This window comes from Cervus canadensis, chromosome 17 (assembly GCF_019320065.1).
Source record: "Cervus canadensis isolate Bull #8, Minnesota chromosome 17, ASM1932006v1, whole genome shotgun sequence".
Classification (NCBI taxonomy): domain Eukaryota; kingdom Metazoa; phylum Chordata; class Mammalia; order Artiodactyla; family Cervidae; genus Cervus; species Cervus canadensis.
Window position 1 is genome coordinate 12,782,954 of NC_057402.1, and position 26,978 is coordinate 12,809,931.

The following is a 26,978-nucleotide window of genomic DNA, read 5'->3' on the forward strand; positions in this document are numbered from 1 at the left end:
GTCAGAGACGACTTAGCAACTGAACAAGATTTAAAGGAATAGGCCCAATCCACACAAAGAGGTACCCCAAAACTAAAGAACTCTAATGATGTGTCAAAACTAGTATACACTATAATGCCTATTATGTGTGAGAATTGGGAGGCTGACAACAGGCCATAAGCTTTGGTTTCCACATCTGTAAAATGGGGTTAATAACAGTATGTGTTCTGCCCATGATAATTAGGATTGAATGAGACAATGCATGCAAAGTAGTAGGTTGGCCAAAATGTTCATTTGGCTTTTCCTGTAACATCTTACGGCAAAACCCAAATGAACTTTTTGGCCAGCCCAATACTTGGTCCAGTACTTGGTACAAAGAAAATACCAAGTGTCAGCTATTAGTCAGGGGCTCAGTTATTATTTTTAGTGAAACAGCACTTGAGCAATGATTCCCATTAGGTGAACCAAAGCTCTAAAACGGAAACAATTATGGCCATAATCTCCATTTTCCATGGGTAGGATTAAGTTCTCATAAGAATTATACAGGTTCCCACCTTTGTTATGTAACTGGACTCCATCTTGAACTTACTAAGAAATCACTTGTCCAGGGGCATGATATTATTCCTCCCACTCCAAACTGTTAAGAAGGAAGAATAACTGACTGTTTAATAAAAGAACATCTCAGCACTCAAGAGAGTGAACTTGGTCCTGACACTCCTAAAGCTTAAGAGTTAAGGGGGTGGATGATCCAAATGATGAACTGACAGGCAAAGTTTTTTGCAAGGACAGTTATAAAATAATATTAACGCAGAACTTAAGATCTTTAACAGCTGTGTTTAGATCAGACGGCACTTTGGAAGGTGATTGTCACTGTGTGTATCCTCCCGCCATACCTGTTATTCCCGAGACTGGGTTTCCACCTTCTTTGTTTTCATATTCTCCACTAACCCCACTCCACAGTGATCATTACTTTGATTTAACTCTAGCAAATAATGAGGAAAACATTGTAGCAAAATAACCAAGACAAATACCCAAGGACTATCGAGTTCCATTCAAAGTAGAAACCTTTGGAAACTGCCGTTTCACCACTGCTGGACCATCATGTGAACTGGAACAGAATACCAGTTGAAGCACTGCCATCTGAGTCAATGGGGTTCAATTGGCAGGGGTTGCCACGGATTGAGGAAAGGAAAGAATCCCTATCTTTGTGACAGCCGTGTGCAGGGGGCTTCAAGCAAAGCAGCCAGCTATGTGGTTAAAAATTGATTAATCACAGGGAAGTGAACAAGTGACTGTACTGAAGATCAGGGCTTCCCTGGTAGCTTAGCTGGTAAAGAATCCACCTGCAATGCAGGAGGCCCTGGTTTGATTGCCGAGTCGGGAAGATCCCCTGGAGAAGGGATAGGCTACCCATTCCAGTCTTCTTGGACTTCCCTGGTGACTCAGATGATAAAGAATTCTGCAATGCGGGAGACCTGGGTTCGATCCCTGGGTCAGGAAGATCCTCTGGAGAAGGGAATGGCAACCCATTCCCTTGCCATTGGGAGAATAATTCCAATATTCAAGAATAATGATTCAAGGATAATTCCAATATCTTTGCTTGGAGAATTCCATGGAGAGAGGAGCCTGGCAGGCTACAGTTCATGGGGTCACAAAGAGTCAAACACAACCAAAGTGACTAAGCACAAAGGTAGGAATACAGAGAGGGGAAGCTAGAATGCACCTTGCGGAGTAGAAGTGGAGCTGGATGTAGATCAGTGCGGACCTGCGGTTTTTATACAGAGATGGATGATGAGGAAACAAGCAGAGAGCTAGGTATTTCCCAACTGGACACTGAGGGGACCCGGCAGCAGTGAGGGCACGGTGACAGTGCATACAACACAGTACCCAGATCTTAGTTCTAAATGACATTCTCCACCAGAGTGAACCAGGACTCCAGAAAAATGGCTGATCCCAGGACTGCAGTAACGGAAATTCAAGATGGAGCCTGAAACATCTTGTGGTGACTCAAAGTAATAAAGTGCTCAAAGAACCATGGGGCTGTGCAGCCATTAAGGAAGGAAGTATAGAAATTCCTCAAAAAATTAGAAACACAATTGCCATATGACCCAGCAACCTCCCTGGATATATATCCAAGACTTGAAAGCGGGATCTCAAAAGAGGTATCTGTACACCCACGTTCATGCCAGCATGAGTCACAAGAAACAATGGTGGAAACAACCCAAATGTTCAAAGATAAATGAATGAATAAAGAACATGTGGTAAAGCCACACAATGAAATACTATGCAGCCTTTAAAAGGATGGAAATCCTGTCACATGCTACAACATGGATGAACCTTGAGGACAGTATGCTGAGTCAAATAAGTCACTCACAAAAGGACAAATACTGTATGGCTCCACTCATTAAGTACCTAGAGCAATCAAAATTATAGAAACAGAAAGTATGGAAGTGATTACCAAAGGCTGGGGGATAGGAGGAGGTAGGCAGGAAATAAAATTAGTGTTCAGTGGGTATAGAGTTTCACTGTTGCAGGATGAAAAAGGTCACTATCTGCCGCACAATCAAGTGAATGTACTCAACACTACTGAACCTGAACACTTAAAAAAAGGTTAACATGGTAAATTTAATGTTTTTTCACAACAATTAAAAAAAAAAAGAACCCGAGACTATGTCAAAAGAGCACAAAAGCCAGCTTGAAAATTAGTGAGAGCACTGTGTAGAATCAAAATGAATCACGATCGTTTATAAATTACAAAACAGAATCCATGTTCCACAATGACATAAAGAATAAACAAATGGAGGTGAAGAGAAAGTGCTTACACTAGAATGCCAAGTAAACACAGAAGCCACAGTTTAATTAGAAAATCACCATTTTGGCAAGAACTTATTCAGGTAAGAATCATCCATAGATGCTAAAGCTAGAGGATAAATATTTATAAAGAACAGGATATTGACATAGTCTCAAAGTAGCTCCCCACAAAATACTGACTGTTGAGAAACCTTGGAAACATAACCAACTGTGAAAAATTAACATCACCAGTAATGGGGAAAATTGACTCTTATGTACATTCTTATATAATAGAGAGAACACAGCCTCATTTATTTCTCTGGTATTCCTGTCAAAAACCTGTAACCTGAATCTAGTCATGAGGAATCATCAGACAAATTCAGTTCAGTCGCTCAGTCGTGTCCAACTCTGAGACCCCATGAATCGCAGCACGCCAGGCCTCCCTGTCCATCACCAACTCCCGGAGTTTACCCAAACTCATGCCCATTGAGTCAGTGATGCCATCCAGCCATCTCATCCTCTGTCGTCCCCTTCTCCTCCTGCCCCCAAATCCCTCCCAGCATCAGGATCTTTTCCAATGAGTCAACTCTTCGCATGAGGTGGCCAAAGCACTGGAGTTTCAGCTTCAGCATCAGTCCTTCCAATGAACACCCAGGACTGATCTCCTTTAGGATGGACTGGTTGGATCTCCTTGCAGTCCAAGGGACTCTCAAGAGTCTTCTCCAACACCACAGGTCAAAAGCATCAATTTTTCAGCGCTCAGCCGAATAGTTGAAATAAATGTGAAGGAAGCTTTTCTTAATGGGCAATAATGTAGATATAAGATTCTGCTTAATAGTTAAAAATGCACAATGTTCTGAATCTTTCAAATTGCCAACATCCTCTGGATCATTGAAAAAGCAAGAGAGTTCTACAAAAACATCTATTCCTGCTTTATTTACTATGCCAAAAAGCCTTTGACTGTGTGGATCACAATAAACTGTGGAATATTCTGAAAGATGGGAATACTAGACCACTTGACCTGCCTCCTGAGAAATCTGTATGCAAGTCAGGAAGCAACAGTTAGAACTGGACATTGAACAACAGACTGGTTCCAAATAGGAAAAGGAGTACATCAAGGCTGTATATTGTCACTCTGCTTATTTAACTTATATGCAGAGTACATCATGAGAAATGCTGGGCTGGATGAAGCACAAGCTGGAATCAAGATTGCTGGAGAAATATCAATAACCTCAGATACGCAGATGATACCACCCTTATGGCAGAAATTGGAGAACTAAAGAGACCCTTGATGACAGTGAAAGAGGAGAGTGAAAAAGTTGGCTTAAAGCTCAACATTCAGAGAACAAAGTTCATGGCATCTGGTCCCATCACTTCATGGCAAATAGATAGGGAAACAGTGGAAACAGTGGCAGACTTTATTTTTCTGAGCTCCAAAATCACTGCAGATGGTGACTGCAGCCATGAAAATAAAAGATGCTTACTCCTTGGAAGGAACGTTATGACCAACCTAGACAACATATTAAAAACCAGAGACATTCCTTTGCCAACAAAGGTTCATGTGGTCAAAGCTATGGTTTTTCCAGTAGTCATGTATGGATGTGAGAGTTGGACTATAAAGAAAGCTGAGCACCGAAGAATTGATGCTTTTGAACTGTGGTGTTGGAGAAGACTCTTGAGAGTCCCTTGGACTGCAAGGAGATCCAACCAGTCCATCCTAAAGGAGATCAGTCCTGGGTGTGCATTGGAAGGACTGATGCTGAAGCTGAAACTCCAATACTTTGACCACCTCATGCGAAGAGTTGACTCTTCTGAAAAGACCCTGATGCTGGGAAAGATTGAGGGCGGGAGGAGAAGGGGACAACAGGGGATGAGATGGCTGGATGGCATCACCGACTCAATGGGCATGAATTTGAGTAAACTCCAGGAGTCGGTGATGGACAGGGAGGCCTGGCCTGCTGCAGTCCAGAGTTGGACACAACTGAGTGACTGATCTGAACTGAACTGAATCTTTCTCATTAGACATCTTTCTTCCTACAATATGTCTCCTTAAAAAAAAAATTACATATGGGAGATATTGAGAAACCTTGAGAATTTAAATCCTGTACATCTAGGTTAAAGTAGTATTTTTCTTATAACAGGATTTCCATAATCTCATCAGAGACATACATCCTTTGATACTTAAGTATGAAATTTAACCCAAACTATGACTATCTTTATGATTTGTGGTATATTTCACTACTTTTATTTCAATTATAATTTGGTATTTAATAGATAACTCTTTAATATAAAAAATCTTCTATGATAGCAAATGTCTGTCTACAAAAGAAGTTTTTAAATATTTGTGGGGGCGGGGGGAATCCTTTAGAGTCAAATGGTAATGGTGTATGTTGGGCCAAGGCCACAATGTGTTTCTGAAATAAATTATGTTTCTCATAAGCCTGGTACACGAATCTGAAGAGAAATGAGAGCTCCAAAAATAAACAAGGACAGCAGCAGCACACTTAGAATAAAAACAGCTTCCCAGAGAGATTTGTTTCAAGCCTTCACTAGTTTCCAATGAACAATTAATAGTCTTTTGCTAGTGGTAAAGAACCTGCCTGCCAAAGCAGGAGAGATGTAAGAGATGGCAGGTTCGATCCCTGGGTCGGGAAGATTCCCCTGGAGGAGGGCATGGCAACCTACTCTAGTATTCTTGCCTGGAGAATCCCATGGACAGAGGAGTCTGGTGGGCTACAATCCACGGGGTCCCAAAGAGTCGGACACAACTGGGTGACTTTCACTTTCAAAAAAAAATTACAATTGTGTCAAGGGAGGAAAAAAGGAAATACATATGAAAAACTGGATACTGAACATTAAAAATAACTTCAGAAAGTGATGTAGTACATCCTTATGAATCCTTTGTGTATTCTCCACTTGAAATTATCACTCAGTATCAAGTCTGAGTAGGATCCACGGAATCCAGTAACAGTGTCACAAAAGAAGCACATACACTTGAGGTTCTCTTCAACAATGAGGAAGAGATGCAAAACTCTCCAAACTTCTACTACTTTGCTCCTCGAAATCACGTTTTAACTTCAAGAACTAAAATGAAATGGACTTGAGTAATGAAGGAAAAAGCACCAAAAACTAGAGTTGTGAGGGTGTGTGTGTGGTGGGGGAGGTGGGCGTAGAGATGGATGGGAGAGAGAAACAAAGATACCCTCACTTTCAGCAAAGTCCTCCATTTTTATTTTGACAATCTGGGGTATTTTCTCATAAACATAATTAAGGTGGTTAGAGTGAGAGAAAAAGCACAAGAAGGAGAAAAACCTTCCCTTGATCCTCACCCAGGCAGCAGATCTGAAGGTTCCTTCTCTAGTTCCATGTATCGTCACATATCCATCCACTCTGTTAGATGCCACATGGCTGGATAAACAAGGGGTTGGGGTGGTGGGGAGCAACCACCACCCAAACAAGCAAACAGCTGACCTCTCAATCACCAACCACCACTTACACCCCTTAAGTGGTAATGAGTTCATCAATATTTAAAGGACAATAACCTTATTTTATCTAAACCTCTAGAACCTTAAAACCAAAGAAAAGTACAGGATGTGACACTCACCCTTCCCGTCCCCACCCTATCTGCCCCACCCCGCCCGGCCCACCTTTACTGGCCACCACACAGGATGGAAGCAGTCCTCTCTTAGCAAACTATTGTTCACACTGTCCTTACAGCAGATAAAGTGAACATATTCCCCCTAAGCAGAGTGAATATAACTAAGGAACCAGAGTAGTACAGCAGTGCAGGAAAAAAAAATGTAGTTGAAATTTACAGCTTAAAACCTCGGACTGCACAATTAATCTAGTTCAACATACTTATTTTAGTATTGAATTAGTGGACTCTAGAAGGGTTCTAGATTCATTTAGTATCAAATGAATGAACTCTATGACGGCTAGGTTCCAATTCCACCTCTGTCTCTGACCAGCTATCTGACTTAAGCAAATCCCTTCCCTTCCACAGGCCCATTCATTCAACACTGAAATAAGTGTGTCGAACTAGATGAATTCTACAGTCCCATTCAGCCTTAATGTTCTAAGATTTTAAGTTATAAATTCCAACTATTAAAAGTTTGGAGGGCTTATTTCCCTATTAAAAGTGAGAGGGCTTTTTTTTGCAGAGATTGATAAGCTAATTCTAAAATCCATATGAAAATGCTAGGGAACCAGAATAGCCTAAATAATCTTGAAAGAGAAAAAAGTTAGAGGATGTACACTTGCTGACTTAAAAACTTGATGCAGTTAGTATTCAAAACAATCTGGTACTGGCATACAGATAGATGTGTGATAGATATCCACAGATAGATGTGGATAGATCAGTGAAACAGAACTGAGACTCTAAGAAGAAAGTCATATATTCACAGGCAACTGATTTCCAACAAAAGTGGCAAGAAAATTTAATGAGGAAATAGTCTTTCAACAAATGATGCCAGCACTACTGGATATTCAAGTGCAAAAGAATGAAATCGGACCCTTGCCTCATATCATATATAAAAGTTAACTCAAAATGAATCAAAGACTTAAATATAAGAACTATATTTAACCACAAAACTCTTAGGAAAGAAATAGGCATAAATTTTTGTGACAATGGATAAAGCAATGGGCTTTTAAGATACAACACCAATAGTACAAGGAATTAAAAAATAAAAGATAAATTAGACTTCATCAAAATTTAAGTTTTGTGTTTCAAAGGACACCATCAAGAGAGGGAAAAAAATGTCTACAAATGTGAAAAAATATTTGCAAGTCACATACGTTAAGGATTTAGTATCCAGAGTACACTAAAAAAAAAAAAAAAAAACCTCTTTAACTCAACAATAAAAACATAAATAACCCAATTTAAAAATAGGCAAAGGATCTGAACAGATACTTATCCGTAGAAGATACACAAACAGCCAATAAGTACAAGAAAGAAGCTCAAAATCATCTGTCATTAGAGAAATGGAAATCAAAACCACAATGAGATACCTCTTCATACACACTAAAATAGCTAAAGTAAGATGATGGTTCATCAGTGCTGCCAAGGCCATGGAGAAACTGGAATCCTCATACACTGCTGGGAGGAATGGAAAATGGTGCAGCCACTTTGGAAAATGGTCTGGCAATTTTTCAAAAGGATACACTGAGTTACCATATGATCCAGCCAGTCTACTTTTAGGTATATGCCACTCTAGTTTGAAAACATATGCCCATACGAGAACTTGAACACAAATATTCATTCAGAGCAGCATTATTCATTATAGCCAAAAAGTGGAAACAAACCAAATGCCTCTCAACCAATGAATGGACTAAACAAAATGTGGTGCATCCACACGGAGTATTATTCAGCCACAAAAAACCTACTGATCCATGCTACACCATTGATGAATCCTGAAAGTAATGCCAGGTGAAGAGTCAGACACAAAAAGCCACACACTGTATGATTCCATTTTTTTTAACTATCCAGAATAGGTAAATTCATAAACACAGAAAACAGATTAATGGTTGCCCAGAGTTGAGAAGTAGGAATGGGGAGTGACTGCTAATGAGTATGATGTTTCTTTTTGGGGTGATGAAGTGTTCTGGAATTAGACAGTGGTAATGGTTGCACAACTTTGCAAATATACTAAAAAAACCTCAATGAATGTTACTTTAAGAGAGTGAATTTTAAAGGTATGTGAATTGTATCTAAAAAAAATTTTTAAAGGCAAAGGCCCTCTTTAGAAAACTGATTTCCTCACTTCTGTTTCAGGCCACCTACTGGTTCATGAAAATAAAAAAAAATTTGTAATATTTGACATTTATAATCCCACTGACATGAATCTCAGAATAAAATTTCTTTTTAACCAAATTATTTAGATATCAATTGATGGTCCATTGTATTTAGTTTGCTTCTGAAAAATGATAATCTGAAAGTTCTTCTGAGCTCATGATTTATCTCAGAATCCTTTTTAAAATTTACATTTTTCTTAAGCAACTGAGACTTAACAAATGTCTTCATTTTAGAAATTTTAGTAATATTGTCATCTAGAAACAGGTGAAAACATTGCTCCTGCATTGACATTAGTTAGCACAGCCATCTTCAAGCAGTACTTTAAAATTTAATCCCCGTTCATAGGACAATAAAAAGACAAAGCAAGAAATGATTTTTCAATATCAGTATTGCAATGTAATATGTATAATCTGATGCTTTAAGCCATTAAACAAGTGCAGACTTTCTTTTCTCTGGAATATAAATAGATTTCTAGGCTTACTCTATTCAGCAGTAAGAGTTGAAGTGATTTTTTTTCAAAGCTCTACCAAAAAAAAAAAATACCCTTTATCTTCATCACCTGTAACACTGTTTTGTGCATCTGGTTTTCAGTACCAGAAGGCTGTAAACTTTGCATTAGCAATCTAACTCGCAGTAAGAGCTCTGTAAGTATTTGAAACAATGAAATATTAATTCTTGTCTGATCTCACTGGGTTGTACTATGCATAGTTCCATATAAGTTAAACAAGACTGATTCTTCTAAAAATGCTGAAGTGTAGAGAGAGGAGGGTTAAATAATTAAGAAGTAAACATCAAGGTGTGTCATGATCACGCTACATTCTAAAAAAAGCACCAACAGATTACAACACGGTGACATGATTTTCATTTTTAAGTTCAATGCAAATTGCATGTACTGTTTTTACTCTTAAACACAAGTGGTTTACATTGTATCAAGGCTGCTGGCCCCAAGAAAGACATGAACATAGAAAGGATGGTCTTGTCCAACTTCAGTATTATTTTTGTAGCAACGTGTATAAAATTCAACCACTGTTTGGGCAACCTTAGGAGAAAGTGAGCCTAAGAGATGAACACATTTACACCTCTTAATTATACTGTTACCTTATAAAAATGTGAGGTTCAACATTTGTTCCCCTGAAAGCAAAGCACTGAACAGTCTCCAATACAGTAACCAAGCTGTGAGTTAAGATGTGTTTAAACATATGTAAGACCTTTAAGACTAGCTTTTTTTCAATTACATATATCCAAAGGACAGTTATAATTCAAATTGAACAACAATAACAGGAACAAAATCTTTATAAAATAAGAAATGGGGGAAATAAAAACTGACTTCTAAACCAAATGTACCCTATTTCACGGAAATGAATCACTGGGAAACATGCCATGGAGAAGAGAGGCTCCACATGAAGAAAACTGCATATAGGAATTCAAGAGTTACAGCACATACTCTTGGTTTTTCTGTTTTTTAAATACATAGGCCTCAAAAAACTGTTTTATCAGTTTGTTTTTTTTATAGCACATCTTTTAAAAAGAAATTCCTACTTTTCATTCCAGAAAATATAAGAAACTGTTTGCAAGAATTCATGCAAACATGCTTCTCTAAGGCCATGAACGGGTTGCTAAGTTGCATTGTTTAATTCAAGTAAAAGCCCTTCTAAAATAAGGGGTCTGTAAAGGAAGCCAGTTACCTTCAACTCCAAGGCCTATGCACTTGTAAGGATCGCTGACACTCTGAAAGCCAAAAGGCAGCATGCTCATTTGAGCATTAGCAATATGGTTTCTATTTACATTTTTAAAAATCAAATGTATGTTAAGTTTTTCTGGCAGATTCTTTTTATATGTTACAAAACGAAAAAGCAAAAGCTTAGAATAAGAATCCTTTTTTCTTAGAAAGGTCAAACAGATACTTTTTGACATCATGTCCTTTACACAATGGCATACTGTTCATATAAAAGGTCTCTTATCCTATAAAAATCTTGACAAAGGCAGCCTTCTAATCCAATGCGTCCAGTTTCCGTCTAGAAACCAAGTGGAAAAAAAAAAAAAGTTCTTTAGTACATCTTCTATCCATTAATATGCAGACATGATAACGAAAACATATTAACTAGGTTACTTTATGATTGATTAGGAAGTGATTGTTCTGATTCACAGAATATGAACATAATATTCCAGTCATGAATTTTACATAGACACATAAATGTCAGAGGATTCAAATAATAAAATCTACAATAAAATTATATATCACATCTTTGACAGTCCCTTTTGAAAGTCTTCAAGGTCATCATTATAAATTTAACTTACTGATTTCCAGTTTATAAAATTAACTCAATCAAGAATTACAGAATTCAAAATAACAAAATACCAGAAGTATTTGTTCACTTAGCCCTTCCTTACTAAAAACACACTTACTCTACGGACTGCCACTTGGTTGTTGCAAACGAGCACACCTCCTACGAATTCAGCTTGGATCCCCTCCCGTAAAAGAACTTGTTTGAAGTCCGACAGTCTTGGTTCATTCATAAAAACAGACTGATGTCCAGGAACCTGAGGTAAAGTTAAAGGGGAAAGAAGAATTTCAAACAGAACACCATCACAGAGTTGTACTGAATAAAGAGAAGTAACACATGATCTTGAAGATATTTTCTATTATCCCCTGAATTCCTTTGACAGATCATTTCAAGTCTGTAAATCACATTCCTAGTTGTTATTCTGAGTTTTACCTCCTTATTTAACATTACAAAGCCCTTCACATTTTCCGAATGTTTCACAATCAAGTTTATTAGTCATGCCTCATAATAACAGAAAGATGTTTGATAATGTTACGCTTTTCACTCACCCACTTGCCGAAGGGGGTCAACGAGAGGGCCAGTAGGCAGAATTGAACTGAAATTTCATTTTCCAGATCCCAGTCCTTTGTATATAGTTCAGAGGGTAATTCTCCCTGGTCCCACTTCCACTGTTCTCCCCCCCTCACTGTGAATGTGGTGGACACCGTGGGTTTTAGAATCAGAAAGGCAAGTGGTTCAACGTAATGCTGCTACTTTGAAGCTGTTTTGGAGAGTGCCAGCTTTGGCGCAGAGAGAAAAGTTTCTAATTCCTTCCTGCAATTTCAAGAGTTGTTCTAGAAGAGGATCTGATGAAAGAAGCCATCTCTTCATTCCTTATTGCATAGAAGGGCTAAAGATATCACTGGACAGTTGTGTAAGACTCTCATGATGTGCTTTTAATATTATCGTACGTTAAACTATCTTACAGCTCTGCCAGTTAACTAGATATCTTTTAAGAACACGTAAACAAAATACCAAACTAAAACTATCTTTCTACTAAATAAAACATTTCTAACTGTATCAAAAACAAAAGGGGTTCAACTGAATAGGCAACATAGAAAAATGGAATTATAAATCTCCTAACTATAACAGAAGTAGATAGGTGACCCTCCCAATCATCAAACTTAACATTTAAAAATCTATTCTGGAAAAAACAAATCATAAAATAATTACGTGTCTTAGAAGAAGATTTGCTAAAGGGTTCTCTACTACTGTTATTCTCTAGCCATATTGGACACACACGCACAAGCACAGGGACATTATCTTTAGTAAGTTTTTTAAAACTTCAAAATGAGTCTACATATGACGCATTTTAAATGGTTAAAAACATAGAAGGAAAATTCAAAGGGTAAATTAAGGGAGAGAGGAGAAGCAGCACATGCTTTTTTACCTCATGAGGTGGTAAAGGTTCCAGAGTAGGAATGATCTCACTTTCTTCACCTGTTTCTTTCTCATCGTCTCCGAACAGACTTTTCATGGCCTTCTGCTGTGCTATGACACTAGAATCTGAAGGCGCATCCACCTGCATTTCAGAGTCTTCTCCATCATCCTTTAGTTCTCCTTCTTCTAAAATAACTCCTGTGTCCACTTTGGAAACTCTCATGTCTAAGACACCATCTATCCAAGCTAGTTCAGCATCTTTTGCCTTACAAAACTGAAGGGAGCTGACAAGTGAATCTTTTAATCTCACCTAGATATGATGCAAAGGGGAAAAAGAGAAATAAAGCCCACAGAGTATAACTTGACAATTAAATATGACCTATTATTATAATTTTCTAACTTTAGTATTGTGTATTAAAGTTTAAAAATCTTTCACTCATCTGATCTTCACTGTAACTGGTAATGACCCAATGACCCATAAGATCATTAGGGCCCCTGTCTACTTTCCGAAGTAAAGGTTATTAACTTCGACTGCACACCGGGACCACATGGCAAATTTTCTTTTCTATTGATGCCAGGGTCCCACCTCCAGTGATTCTAATGTAACTGGTGAGACTAAGGCCAAAACAGTGGCCCTTGACTGGGGGAGTAAGCCCCTTGACTCCCCCAAAGCTCTCCTGATGTGGAGCTGAGGTTGGAAACCACCAATAATCTCACCCCCTAGGACTTGCTGCTTGAAGGCCAGCACGCTTACCTGGTAGATGTGAGTTTCACTAGTGGCATCGACTGTTTCATGCAGCTTTGGCATGTATACTTTAATATCTTTCCCACCAAATGCACGACAGCACTCTGCGAGATCCTGACTGGCTTCTGGTGGTCCATGGACAATGATTAACTGGCGTGGTTTCATCTGATTGATGATTTTTTTAATGGAATCCCCATCAGAGCGTCCTTCATAGTCTATGTAAGTAACCCTGGCTCTGTAATTAGATGATTATTCAAGTTTCCTTTTCTGCTAAGTTCATTCTAAAATTAGGTTTTTAATAGCTTTTATCATCAGGAAAGAAATGTATCAACATGTAGCATGAGGATTTGAGAATATACCTGTGTTATATTGTTAACATGTATTATTAAGCTCTTAGCTATACTCAAGAATGTATACTAAATGATACTACTAGACAAATAAGCCACTCTGCTCTCTAATAATTTTAAAAAAATATATTCCAAAACGATCATTTGCTGCTGTTAACTGCACTAAACAAAAAGGGGAAAAAAGGTTCACAAATGGTATTTTTAAGACACAGTGGTGTTTTTAAGATATTAGTGCCCTAGAGGTAATTGAGTCAAGGTGTTTATTTTACTAAACAAGCTCTTAGAAAAATTAAACTTGTGAATTACACAAATTCACCTGCTACTTGACTTACTAAAAACGCCAGAAAGAATGTTTCTTCATATAAATGTACAATGTGAAGTTTAACCCCCTCCTTACCACCAATTCACTTTGGCATTTCAATATCATTAATAAAGGGAAAAACTCCCATATATCACAAGAAGAAAAAAAAATTAAGCACAAACTTCCTAGTGAATATTCAGAAATATCCTCTGAAACAATGTCAATTATGTAATTCGAGTACTTGAAAATTTTACTTTGTAATCTATTTGCAAAATGCAACAAAAGCACTTACTTTATTTCAATAGATTCTGTTGTAGAAATACACTTAGTAGGAACATCAGATAAATCCTGATCCATGGGTTCATCTCCATTTGTCAGGCCAGACTCTAATTTGCTTTTTTCTTCTTCAGTAGCTTGAAGTTCTGGCACTAAGAAATCCTCTGGTCTAAATAATAAGCCTCTAATTAGAAGTAGTAACAAGCAAGCTAACATTATTTAATATATACAACTAATTAGTAGATGGCATAATTTTTAGACTCCTCACATATCTCAAGATTCAAATATACATTTGATCCAAAGTCAATGCAACTTCACAATTTCAGTAATCAAATGACAGCATATATTAGGTTCTTTGTGACCATCAAGTACACTTTAAAATACACCATGTGAGGCGTGAAAAGGCCCTGTCCAAACAGGTCATTCAAAGACCTTAGTGGCTGCTACAAGTACTACTGCAACCTGGCCCTTCCTTTGTTCCAGTAATTCATTTTCTATTTCTGTGGTTTCTCTTGTCAATTTTCAATCTTACAAATCTCAGATCTCCTTTAGGTTCCCTAAGATGCCCCCCCACCCGTTATTCCTTCACTGCCTGACGAAAGCAGAGGACTCTCCATTTTTGCTTATTACAGAGAAGACCAAGATACAAACCATTAGCTCCCTCAAAAGCCTTCACTTTTATTTCAACGAACTACTAGCACATTTATTTTTGAGTATCAGAGAGAGTTCTATGTTAAAATTAAAAGGCAAACTTTTTTTTTAAAACATTCTCTCTAATCTCGGTATTTATCCTGCCCTAGCCCCAAACCCTCTGACACTCCTCTCTGACAATCCAGGCCTCTGCCACCAGCACCTAGACCGCCGCAGGAGCCCAGTATCTCTGCCTGTAATCCATATTACACTGCAGCACATGGCCAGCTGTAATCCATGTAACGATGGCAAGCAGCAACCACTTAATGCGCATTCACTGCGAGTCAGGTGCTGTGCTGAGTGCCGTAAAAGCACAACCTATTTTATTCTTACCTCCATTTTTAAGATAAGAAAATTGAAGCTAAGGAGCCCTGTCCATATGCTAAACAGACTGGCACTAATTAAGTGAAGCGGTAAGCAAGCTCTCCAGCACTGTTTAGATTGTTAGCTTTTTTCCCTACTACTTTAAAGGGCCAAATAAACAGTAGAATTTTCCTAATTAAACCCAAGGATGACCTAAGACCATATGCTCAAGACATCATTAAAGGAGAACAAAGAAGGTACAGGAGAGGGAGCTAACTGTGTTGGGGTGGCGGGGGAGAAGAGGGAAACTTTCCAGGAGTTTGTGAGGCCAGACTCAGCAGCCTGAAAGCCTGGGGTAGGAAGGTGGAACAAGGCTGAAGGAAAGAAATGTGTAAACACATGACATGAAAAAGCTGAGTAGCTATGAGGACCAAGATGGGTGGGGTTGAGGGGCAGTCAGAGGGAGGCCAGGAGGGAGGGGATACATGTATACATGTAGCAGACTCGCTTCATTGTACTGCAGAAACTAACAGAACATTGTAAAGCAATCATACTCCAATTAAGAAAAAAAGAAAAGGCTGAGCAGAAGGAAACTGAGAGAAGGCTGGTAGGAGAATGGAGAACACACACTAATGTAACAGAAATATAGAGAAATATAATAGGCAAGTAGGGAGAAACCAAACTATGAAAGACATCATGCACTATGCTAAGGCATCTGACATTTACTGATCTTTATTCAGGACAGTAGTGTTTTCAAGTCTGTGATTTGAACATATGATTTCAGTTGTTTCTCTAATAGTGGGTGTAGGTAGATTTTCCACGGTTCCACTCATGGTATCTCATATTCCTCTTGAAACTAAAACACGTGTGCAATACTACCTGAAACATAACCCATTTCCCCAACTTAACATAACTCTAGCTGTCAAAAGTTCTTCATATCATACACCTTTTTCCAATGCATGTCCCTTGTGCACATGCTAAGTCACTTCAGTCGTGTCTGACTCTGCTACCCTGTGGATCACAGCTTGACAGGCTCCTCTGTCCATAGGACTCTCCAGGCAAGAATACTGCGGTGAGTTGCCATGCCCTCCTCCAGGGGATCCTTCCACCCAGGGATCGAACCCATGTCTCCTCTATCTCCTGCGTTGGCGTTCTTTGCCACTAGCGCCACCTGGGAAGCCCTGCCTCACCTCTCTTTTTAAGTGGGGAGAGGGGAAAGAGTAGTGATCATCTTTTTAAAACACTGCACATACCTAAGTAATAAAACTATCAGTTCTCCTTTAATATTAGCTTTCTAGATGTTCCTCAACCTTTCTATTTTAACATTTTAAATTAAAAGTTTTCTGTATCTTTCAAGCTGAGATACTCAGAAACTACATACATGATAACCAGAAAGACAAAATTCATTGAGCTCAAGCGACAACACAGTTACTACCTCCAATCTAGAAGCAAGAAAAGCTTGTTTTGCTCACGTACTTGATAATTTCTCCATATTCATCCCATTTAATTCTTTCTTCTGGGGCAGGAAACATAGGATAAGACTTTTTAGCCTGCTTGAAGAAACTTCCTTTACGACTGCCTTCACCTTTCATCATCAGGTCATGCTTGGTCTTATGCGCTGAGGGCTGGTCAATATCTTCCTCAGCGTCACTTTCATCACTGGAATCTATGTCTGCCCTAAGGGAGTTTGTGAAAAGGTACAGATCAGCAAGTCCCCAAATGATTTTTAGTTAATATTTATAAAATTAATCTTAAATTAACAGTCAATATTAATTCAGTGATAATGATAGTATTATTGGACTACTATTTTGTGAAATACAGTGTAAACTGCCAATTATTAACAGGCCAATTAATAAATACATGTTAACATTAGCACTGAAAAGAATTTAGAATTCTAGCACCACTGGAAAGACGTATTGAAAGCAATAAAGTCAAAAGAAAATTTAAATATTTTCAATTAAACACTTTTGTGTAGAAACAAGTTCTCAAATTATATAAACTTCCAATCTGCCTGAAAACAACTTACTCTTTTGACTGCTCGAGCTTTTTAGCAGCTTCTTTCTTTAGTTTCTCTTTTTCCAAGTATTCTTCAAGTTCTTTCCCTTCAAGTTTCACACGTTTCCTCAACTACAGAAAAATAGCAGATAAAAGGAAGTATTAGTACTAGAAGGTAAGGCAGTGGGGTGTGAGAAATACATTACATCTCTAAATTGATTCATCATCTTTAAACTAAATTTTCCTCTGAAATATTCAAGTTTCTATTACGTGCAATCACAGGTCCTATTTAGATTAGTACTAAAATTGAGCTGTCACATTTCCAAGATGGGTTTAATTTAAATCAAACTGGTTAAAAATCACCAAGCAGGCAAAGAAAATACAGAAAAGTATTTTTATAACTTGGTGTAGGTGAGATCTACAAATGACACAAAACCGAAAAGAAAAGGTGAATAAATATGGTAACGAGGGGAAAAAACTCTGATATTTTAATCTCATGAAATGAAAAGAAACTGAGAAAATTATCTGCAGCACTATTTGACTATCAGAAGCTACTTTTTCCTAAGAGCTCTTGCAAATATGTTAAGAAAAAGATGGTCCACACATCAAAACAGGACAAAATGATATACAAGCACTTTATAAAAATAAGAAACATGATTAATAGCCATGAAAACATATCCAATTTTACTAATAATTTTTGTTGTTGTTGTTTAGTCATTAAGTCATGTCTGACTCTTTGCAACCCATGGACTGGAGCCCACCAGGATCCTCTGGCCATGGGATTTTCCAAGCAAGAATACTGCTTGGGTTTCCAATACAGTGGGTTTCCATTTCCTTCTCCAAGGGATCTTCCTGACCCAGGGATCGAACCTGCATCTCCTGCATTGGCAGGTGGATTCTCTACCACTTGACCCAAATGATATTTGAAAAATACAAAAAATTTTAATGTAAAACCATCTTTTAATTTATGAAATTGGCTACAATAATTACTAATAGGGAAAGGTTACTTTCATCCACTATGGGAAAATTAGGACGACTATGTTAGAAAGCAATTTGTCAACATCTAAAACTGAAGATGTACCTATCCTTTTAACACAGCACTTCTAGGAAGTTATCTACTGAAACAATCACACACATGTGAGGGGAAAAAAAGGACATGGCAGCAATGTTTACAAGAGTGAAAAACTGGACACAACTTTAAAATCCATCAGCATGGAATGATCTAATCAGTAGTCCTCAAATTTTCTGATCTCATTTTATTTTTTTTTTTTCTCTTTAGCCACAGACCTTATTATTTGAATATTTGGAACAATCATTCTATACATCGGCTTCCCTGGTGGCTCAGAGGGTAAAGAATCCATGTGCAATGTGGGAGACCTGGGTTCAATCCCTGGGTTGGGAAGATCTCCTGGAGGGGGGTATGGCAACCCACTCCAGTACTCTTGCCTGGAGAACCCCAATGGACAGAGGAGCCTGCTGGGCTACAGTCCATGGGGCCGCAAAGAGTCAGACACAACTGAGCGACTAAGCACAGCACAGCACATTCTACACATATTTTAATTTCTTACAAAACTCCATATTCCATATTGCTAGGTCGTATCACTCTCCACTTTATGCCACATTTCCATCAAGAGATATTTCCCCAAATCACCAACCTACCTGACTGTGTGTTGCTGCTGCTGTTGTTGCTAAGTTGTGTCTGACTCTTTGCCACCCCCTGGACTGTAGCCCACTAGGCTCCTCTGACTGTGAGATTTCCCAGGCAAGAATACTGGAGTAGGTTGCCATTTCCTTCTCCACTTATCTCTTTTTAAACTCCTAAAAATCACTGAGAACCCTGAAGAACTTTTGTTTTTTGTAGGTATATTTATTCGTATTTACCATATCAGAAATTAAAACTGAGAGATTTTAAAAAATTTATCTGTTCATTAAAAGTAAAATCACTCATATCATGTTAATGTTAACATCATTTTTCACAAAAGATTATAGTTTCCAAAGCAAAAAAAAAAAAAATAGCAAAAAGTATGGCATTATTTTACATTTTTGCAAGTCTCTTTAATATCTAGCTCAATAGAAGACAGTTGGATTCTCACATTCTGCTTCTTGCCATATATCATTTTGGATATTTAGAAAATCCAGCCTCACACAGAAGAATAGCTGGAAAAATTTTTAAATAGCCTTTTCATGAATATTCTTCTTTGATATTACATTAAAACTCAAACAGTGGTAGTTTCTTAAAGGCTAGTTGTAATGTGGAATCTTTAATCATACCCACAACTTCTGTGAAGTGAAGAAGTGAAGTCGCTCAGTCGTGTCCGACTCTTTGCGACCCTGTGGACTGTATGTAGCCCACCAGGCTCCTCCGTCCATGGGATTCTCCAGACAAGAATACTAGAGTGGGTTGCCATTTCCTTCTCATTAAAATTTACTGATTGATCTTACCTTTTGACTGGATTTTTTACTTGTACATTACTTTGCAACTTCATCCATTAGATATTTGGAAAATATTAGTTCATTAACTTATACAGATTAGTTCATTAAGTCACACAGTTAAGTTCATTAACTTATGAATATTAGTTCATAAATTATACAATATTACACAAATTTGACAATACTTTTAAAAATCAACATTTGCAAATAACACCACCATCTCACCAGAAAAGTCATGTTGTCAATCTGACAGTAACAGGCTAAGTTTTCCAAAATGCTAATTTTCACTTGAAAGTTTCAGTTTTATCAGATTGAGGCAAGAAATGCTGTCAATTGTTTTCCTTAGAGCACAAGCTCAATTATTCTTTTTTGGGAAAATATTTGCCAAATACATAAGTCTGAATAACCATGTCATTTCAAGTAAAACTGGTGTTCCAGGAAATAAAGTAACTAGTTTAACTCAACAACTCAAACCATTACCCAAGTGATTTCTTCAAGACAAACATCGTATTGGGTTGGCCGAAAAAAGTCATTTGGGTTTTCTGTAAGATGTTAGGGAAAAACTCAAATAAACTTCTTGGCCAACCTAGTATGCAACACAAGTGCTTCTGTATACTTCCCGTCTTGACACCAAGATTATTTTAAAAAGTTCTTTTCAAAAGGATTTAATAAAGTTATAACTTTATTAAAGTTTAATAAAACTTTGTAAGTTTAATAAAAGTAAATAACTTTTACTGCTTCATCAAGGATATTCTTAACTGCAACTTTATTTGAACGACAAGTGTATGGTGATGAAAAATGCAGTGATTAACCTAGCTTAGTGCCACAGACTTGATTTATGCTAAGGCACCAGCACTTTATCCACCACTGCTTTCACTTGTCAATATCGTAGGCACAGTAAAAGACAAATAACATCTTAGTATCACCATGAAAAACAACTGGTGAACCCCATAAAAGGGTCTCAGGTAGCCCCCAGGGGTCCTTGCACCATGCTTTTAGGAACCACTGGATTAAATGATCAAAGTACGTATACATAATGTATCATTAAAGAATCACTAGAAATAATTCAATCACTTATTCAAAAACATTTTAAAGTTTATTATACCAAGAATTGAATATGGTAAATCTGTAGCTTTCATTAATAATATATTTCATCAATAATAACTTTCATTATTCAAAAATATATGGATAATTTGGTCCCATTTCTTTAAAAAAAAAATCATATAGATATTTGTTTGTGAATAGAAAAAAAAATCTAGAACATACATGGTTCAAAAATATCAAATCTTGACAACAAATGCAATGTGTCTTCCTGGATGGGATTCCAATCAAAAAGGAAAGGCCATTGTTGGAGCAATCACCAGGAGTCAAGTGGGGTCAATGGATGAAATAGTATTAATATCAACAGTATGATATCAGTGCTTATTTCCTGATTTCAACTGATGTATCATAAATACACAGTCTTGCAGGAGCATGTTCTCATTTCTAGGTGATGCATACTGCTGGGTCTAGAGGTAATGATGGAATATCTGCGGCTTACTTTCAAGACAATATCTCACACTGTGTCTATATGTGTATGAAGAAGTTATAAGGCAAAGCCAATAAAATGCTGACAACTGGGAAATCTGGGTATACTATTTTTAACAACTTTTCTGTTAACTTTTAAATTATTTTACAATAAAAAGTAACAAAAAAATTAAACCAAAATCAAGTGATTCTACTACATAGAATGAAAGAGTGATTTACATGTTACCTCTGGCATCCCACATTTGCCTAGTAGTATACTTGAATATAAGTTCAATTTAGAAAAGTACCATTATTTTTCTGTAGTACACAGTTGGCAATTTATACAGTTGTCTGTCTTAACCACAAATAAACTTGAACAAAACATTTACCCCATGATTTAGCTTATGCCAATTGCTAAATTTTACTTTCCATCTTATTTCACATAAGATAGCTAAAATTAATGGCTAAATTCAAAAGCAGATTTCTAGGATAACCAACCCTCAGATTGTTTCTTCCTAGTTCTTCACTGCATTGTCTCCAAGTTATTCCTTTTTCTTAATCAAATCTACTCAAATCCGTTAATCCTTATTCATTTACTGTTTTTGCTCTTTCTAAATGCATAAAATTTGACTCTAGAGAAGGACAAATGTAGATTAAAAAAACCATACATAGTAAACTCTTATCTAACATGATCAGAAGTCAGGTTTATTACATAGTCACTCATCTGGTGTTTCATGAATTTAACCTACACATTTATTGAGGACCTTCCATGTACTAGTGGATACAAAAATACAAGATCCCTTTCTCATGAAAAAATAACCAATAGTAATGACAGCTAGGGAAAACAATGTGGTGGGTTTGCAACTGAGTAGTAGACTGGTAGTCAGAGAAGGCCTACCTGAGGAGGTGACCTTTCGACCAAGACTTGAGTAAAGGAGTAAACAGGTGCAAAGCTGTGAAGGAACATGAGAGGCAGAAGGAGCCCCTGACGCAGTGAAGCAGTGTGGAGCAGAAAGAAAGCAGAATGAGATACGGTCAGAAAAGTGGATGGAGATCAGGTCAGTGGGACCTTGAAACCCTGGGAAAGGAGTCTGAATTTTTTTCAAAGAGAAGGAACTCTCCAAAGGGTTCAAGCAAGGGAGTGACATGAAATGATAAATTTTTTAAAGATGCCTTTGGGGGTTGTTCAATGATTACAGAGCTTGGGTTTTACAAGTTGAAAAGTTTTAGAGGTCTGTTGCACACCAGTATTCACACAGTTAACATTGCTGTGCTGGACTCTTAAAAATGGTTCAGATGGTAAATTTCATGTTATATGGTCTTAAAACAATAAAACAAGAGAGACAGAGACAGAGAGAAAGGAAAAGACATGTCTTTGGGTGCTACAAGAATAAAGCATTGCTTCTGCTAAGTCACTTCAGTCGTGTCTGACTCTGTGCGAACCCATAGACGGCAGCCCACCAGGCTCCGCCGTCCCTGGGATTCTCCAGGCAAGAACACTGGAGTGGGTTGCCATTTCCTTCTCCAATGCATGAAAGTGAAAAGTGAAAGTGAAGTCGCTCAGTCGTGTCCGACTCTTCGCAACCCCATGGACTGCAGCCTACCAGGCTCCTCCGTCCATGCAATTTTCCAGGCAAGAGTACTGGAGTGGGGTGCCATTGCCTTCTCCAGAGCATTAAATGAGCATAAAAGTAAAAACAGTGAAATCAATTAGGAAGCCACTGCACAGCGCAGGCAAGACCCTTACCATGGGCCAGGATGACAGGAGTGGAGCTGGAGAAAAGCAGACAGATTTAGGATATATCTGGAAGTCAAGTCAATAGGAATTGCTCCTGGATTGGATATGGGTAATGAGAGAAAATTCCCAGGTGGCGCCAGCGGTAAAGAAACCGCCTGCCAATGCAGGAGACTCAAGAAACACAGGTTCCACCCTTGGGTCAAAAAGATCCATTGGAGGAGGAAATGACAACCCACTCCAGTATTCTTGCCTGGAAAATTTCATAAACAGAGGAGCCTGGCAGGCTACAGTCTAACGGGTCGCAAAGAGTCAGACACCACGAAGCACACACACACACAAACACAGTGACTAACACACACACAAGGAGAGAAAAGTAAGGAAATGAAAATAAATTTTAATAGTCTGTGCATTGGAAGTCTGAAAAGTGGTTACCCTTGGAAAGATAGGGAGGATAAGGAAGGGGGCATCTGGGAGAATTAGTTTACTTCTGATCTGAGTATAAGCTAGAGAGGTGTGTTCAATCTGTGAAAATTTATCATGCTGTTTGCTTACAATATACAAACTGTATATTATATGTATGTATTACATGTATGTATTATATGTCAATGTATGTTTTAAAATTATCTATACTTAGAGCTTGAGTAGGTATGTGGAAAGTGCTGGTATTCCATGAGATGAGGAAGACTCAGAAAAGAACAAGTTTGGGGGACAAGGAACAGTAAAAATTACTTTGGATGTGACAAAGGAAAGAGGTGATAGATAACGGAGAGAAAAGGATAACCACAAAAGAAATATAACTAACAAGGTGAGAGGGCAAAGACCCTAGACCTAAGTATTACTTACCAAAATATTAAAAACCTAAAACATTTTCAGCTCAGAATGTCATTTTCTTTTTCAAACTTAAATCACTTTTCATGGTCTTTTATTAATTCCTCAAATGGCATACCAGTCTTCATTGTATTTCCAGTAATTCATATTTTCAAATTTAGTATTTTGTATCTGATGAAACTGTTTCAAGTTTTGAACTTCATATTTTAACTTTATATTTCTAAGCTATTAAATAGCCCAAACGATAGTATGCATTTTACTTTGATATGCCTGCTCTAAATCTTCCCTCAACAACCCTGTTTTTATAGTGAACGTATATCAGGTTTTAGTTACTATTTATGATTTTTTTAAGCAGAGTTAGGGACACAACTGAAGCAACTTAGCACACATGGGCTAAGCAGCGTTAAAGACTAAGATACCCTTACCATTTAGCTTTTCACAAACTAAACATTCCTTAAAATCACTGCTATGAAGACAAAATAAAAAGTAATCATCTAAAAGTATGCACAAGAAAGGCAGCTATTAACTATTCAGTATCAATTCACTTCAGTCATATCCAATTCTTTATGGCCCCATGGACTGTAGCCCACCAGGGTCCTCTGTCCATGGAATTTTCCAGGCAAGAATACTGGAGTGGGTTGTCACTTCCTTCTCCAGGAATCAAATCAGCATCTCTTGCATCTCCTGCATTGGTAAGTGGATTCTTTACCACTAGAGCTACGTGGGAAGCCTAACAAATGATACTAGTTTTGAAAAATTGGCAGATTTGATGTGTTGGTTACTAAGCAAAATGATCTCTCGGCTTCTGGATCATTTGGCTAAATGTTGCTCCTGTACCAGGAGATAAGGCCGCAATGTGGATGCAAGACAGATTAGGCTATTTAGTGATGAGAAGGTAAGAGAATTCCTCCCTGACTGCTTCTACTTCTCAGTTAAGTTTGAAACAAGGTCACGTGCTACAAGTGAGGGCTGAGATGGGCTGTAAGATATTTGTGGAGAAAGCAGGTACCGTCTTCCTGAAGAATGGGAAAAACACTATCCCACAGAATGTGGAGTGCTGGTGTTGGGTGCCTGTCTGAGATGTGAGGTCAATAATGCGAAGGGAAATCTGTCCACACAGTGTATTTAACTCAAGTAATATCAGACTGCTTGTGTACAGGCACGAACTAAGGAAATGGTTTAACTAGAGTCTGCTAGGCAAGTACAATAAACAGAAAGAAGGGTAAAAGAGTTAAATATCTTGTAACAATATCTGTCTGAACATCTTATAACAATCTATAACGGAAAACAATCTGAGAAAAAAATATACGTATACATATGTAAAACTGAATCACTTTGAATCATTCATTGTAAATCACACTATACTTCAAATAAATAAATAAAAAGAAAGGTGTCTGCAAAATAATGCTGGACCATTGACCAGAAGATACAGCAGTGATGATTAAGTAGAAGTGATGAGGTTCATGAATTCAAAGTCCCTGCAGGACCAAAGCATTGTTGGCATGGGAGTAGCAGAGAAAATCGGCTATGAAACCAGAGTGGTCCGCTTGACGGAGAGATCTGAAGATCGTAACAAGGTTAAAGGTATGCCCATGGGAGTGGACAGCACGATCGTGGGAAGGGATGGCTGACATGGAGTAGAAGAAAAAAAATTAAGAAATAAAGTGTTGGGGCTTCCCAGGTGGCTCAGTGGTAAAGAATCCGTCCACTAATGTAGGAGACAGAGGAGATGTGGGTTCAATCCCTGGGTCAGGAAGATCCCCTGGAGGAGGAAACGGCAATCCACTCTAGTGTTCTTGCCTGGGAAATCCCATAGAGAGAGGAGCCTGGCGGGCTAGTCCATAGGATCACAAAGATATAAATAATAAACTGCTCAGTTCAGTTCAGTCGCTCAGTCATGTCCGACCCTTTGTGACCCCATGAATCGCAGCACACCAGGCCCCCCTGTCCATTACCAACTCCCGGAGTTTACTCAAACTCATGTCCATCGAGTCAGTGATGCCATCCAACCATCTCATCCTCTGTCATCCCCTTCTCCTCCTGCCCCCAATCCCTAAACTGTTACTAATTTTAAAAAGAAAAGAAATAAAATGTCAAGGAACTGAGAGGGCCAAGGAACTGGGTAAATCATACATATGGATGCTAAAGTCATCACGAATGAAGTCCTGAGTATAAGTGGACAGGAAGGCTGTGAACCAGGGTCTAAAGTCACCAATGAACGACAGAGAATGACTAAGAGAATAGTAAGTGTCTGAAACAAGAAGAGGTCGGCTTATTTTCAAGTCTGATGGCATGAACTACAGAGGGAAGAGAAATAGCTTGAAAGCTACAATGCAGAACAAGGACACCTATGCCACTCAAATACACAAAGCATGAAAGAGAAGGCTACTGGAAAAAGAAATCTTAGGAAATAGCCAGATTTCAATCATGGGGAAAATGTGAAAGGAATTTTTCAAAGAGTGAATGAGAATACAGTATATATGCACACTCTCTGTGTATGGTTCCAGAGGGTACCATGGAAGGGTTCGATACTGAGAACTTCCAACTAAGGAGCTCTGAAACGTGTGCTGTTAAAGCCCCTCTACTATCAGCCTGATAAAAATCCTGAAACAACTTGAAGTTTTATTTTTGGTCACTGACTGTTATAAACATCATGCATAACATATCCCCCAAACAATTTCAAGATAAGGTTCACACACAAGCACTTACCTCTATTTCTGTAACTTTTTCAGAAGGATTATCAATTAGGAAACGTGCTAAAGTCCCAAGAGTAGTTCTGTAAGTTAGAATGATCGAGTTTTTAGGGTCCTGGCACCACTGAATAAAGAGATCCCTTGAAAATCCACATTCCAGGTCAGGTTGGCTGGCAAGTACAACTTTAGGGCTAGGTACTCGAGCCAAGTCAGAAAGACCATGACATAGAGAGAGATGACGAAACTGAAATGGATTATTTCTTTTGTCTTCAAAACACCTCATCAACTTATCACTCATCCATTCTACCTAATAATGGGAGGAAAAGATGGCAATAATTAGAAAATACTGCATTATAACTTGAATGTATTCTACAATAGTTCAGGAGTTCAAGCTCCAACTTAAGTCTTTTTTCCACCAATGGTTGCTTAAATTTGTACCATGCTGACAAGTAGCTTATTTTCTGTTTCTATTCCCCAACAAATCTTCTCAGTCAAATGTTCATCCCTAAAAATCTATAATTTTACATCACGTTTCAGTTATGTCACCTTAAATCTTATTCAGAAGGTAGCATATAAGTCCTAAATGAATATCTTACCCCAGACATGGCTATTTCAAGAAAATGAGCTTATTCAAAAGGAAGAGAAAAATGAATTCTAACATTTATATCCTAAGAGGTGGGTTCTATTTCTATCCCTATTTTACAGATTGTGATACTAAGCATTAGAGAAGCAACCTACCCAATCTGTAAAAGGGGAACAAAAACAGAACCTACTTCATAGGATATTTAGGAAGTAAGTGAAATAATACATGTAAAGAATACATAACAGTAAGTGGTTGATTTTTAGTTTATATCATCATCAT

General features: G+C 37.9%; 1 protein-coding gene across 2 annotated transcripts in view; it reads right to left on the reverse strand.

Annotated features, from left to right (window-relative positions):
- Positions 1–5,977: 5,977 nt before the first annotated feature.
- The window catches only part of CPSF2 (cleavage and polyadenylation specific factor 2), a 35,468-nt gene continuing 14,467 nt past the window's right edge, over positions 5,978–26,978 (reverse strand). For both annotated transcript variants that reach the window (XM_043489889.1, XM_043489888.1), the window contains exons 9-16: positions 26,133–26,423; positions 16,953–17,053; positions 16,403–16,603; positions 13,950–14,102; positions 13,019–13,244; positions 12,275–12,574; positions 10,967–11,101; positions 5,978–10,575 (exon numbers count right to left, since the gene is read on the reverse strand). In XM_043489889.1, coding sequence (XP_043345824.1) covers positions 10,483–10,575; positions 10,967–11,101; positions 12,275–12,574; positions 13,019–13,244; positions 13,950–14,102; positions 16,403–16,603; positions 16,953–17,053; positions 26,133–26,423 — 1,500 coding nt within the window. In that variant the 3' untranslated portion in view covers positions 5,978–10,482. The remainder of the gene's footprint in view (positions 10,576–10,966; positions 11,102–12,274; positions 12,575–13,018; positions 13,245–13,949; positions 14,103–16,402; positions 16,604–16,952; positions 17,054–26,132; positions 26,424–26,978) is intronic.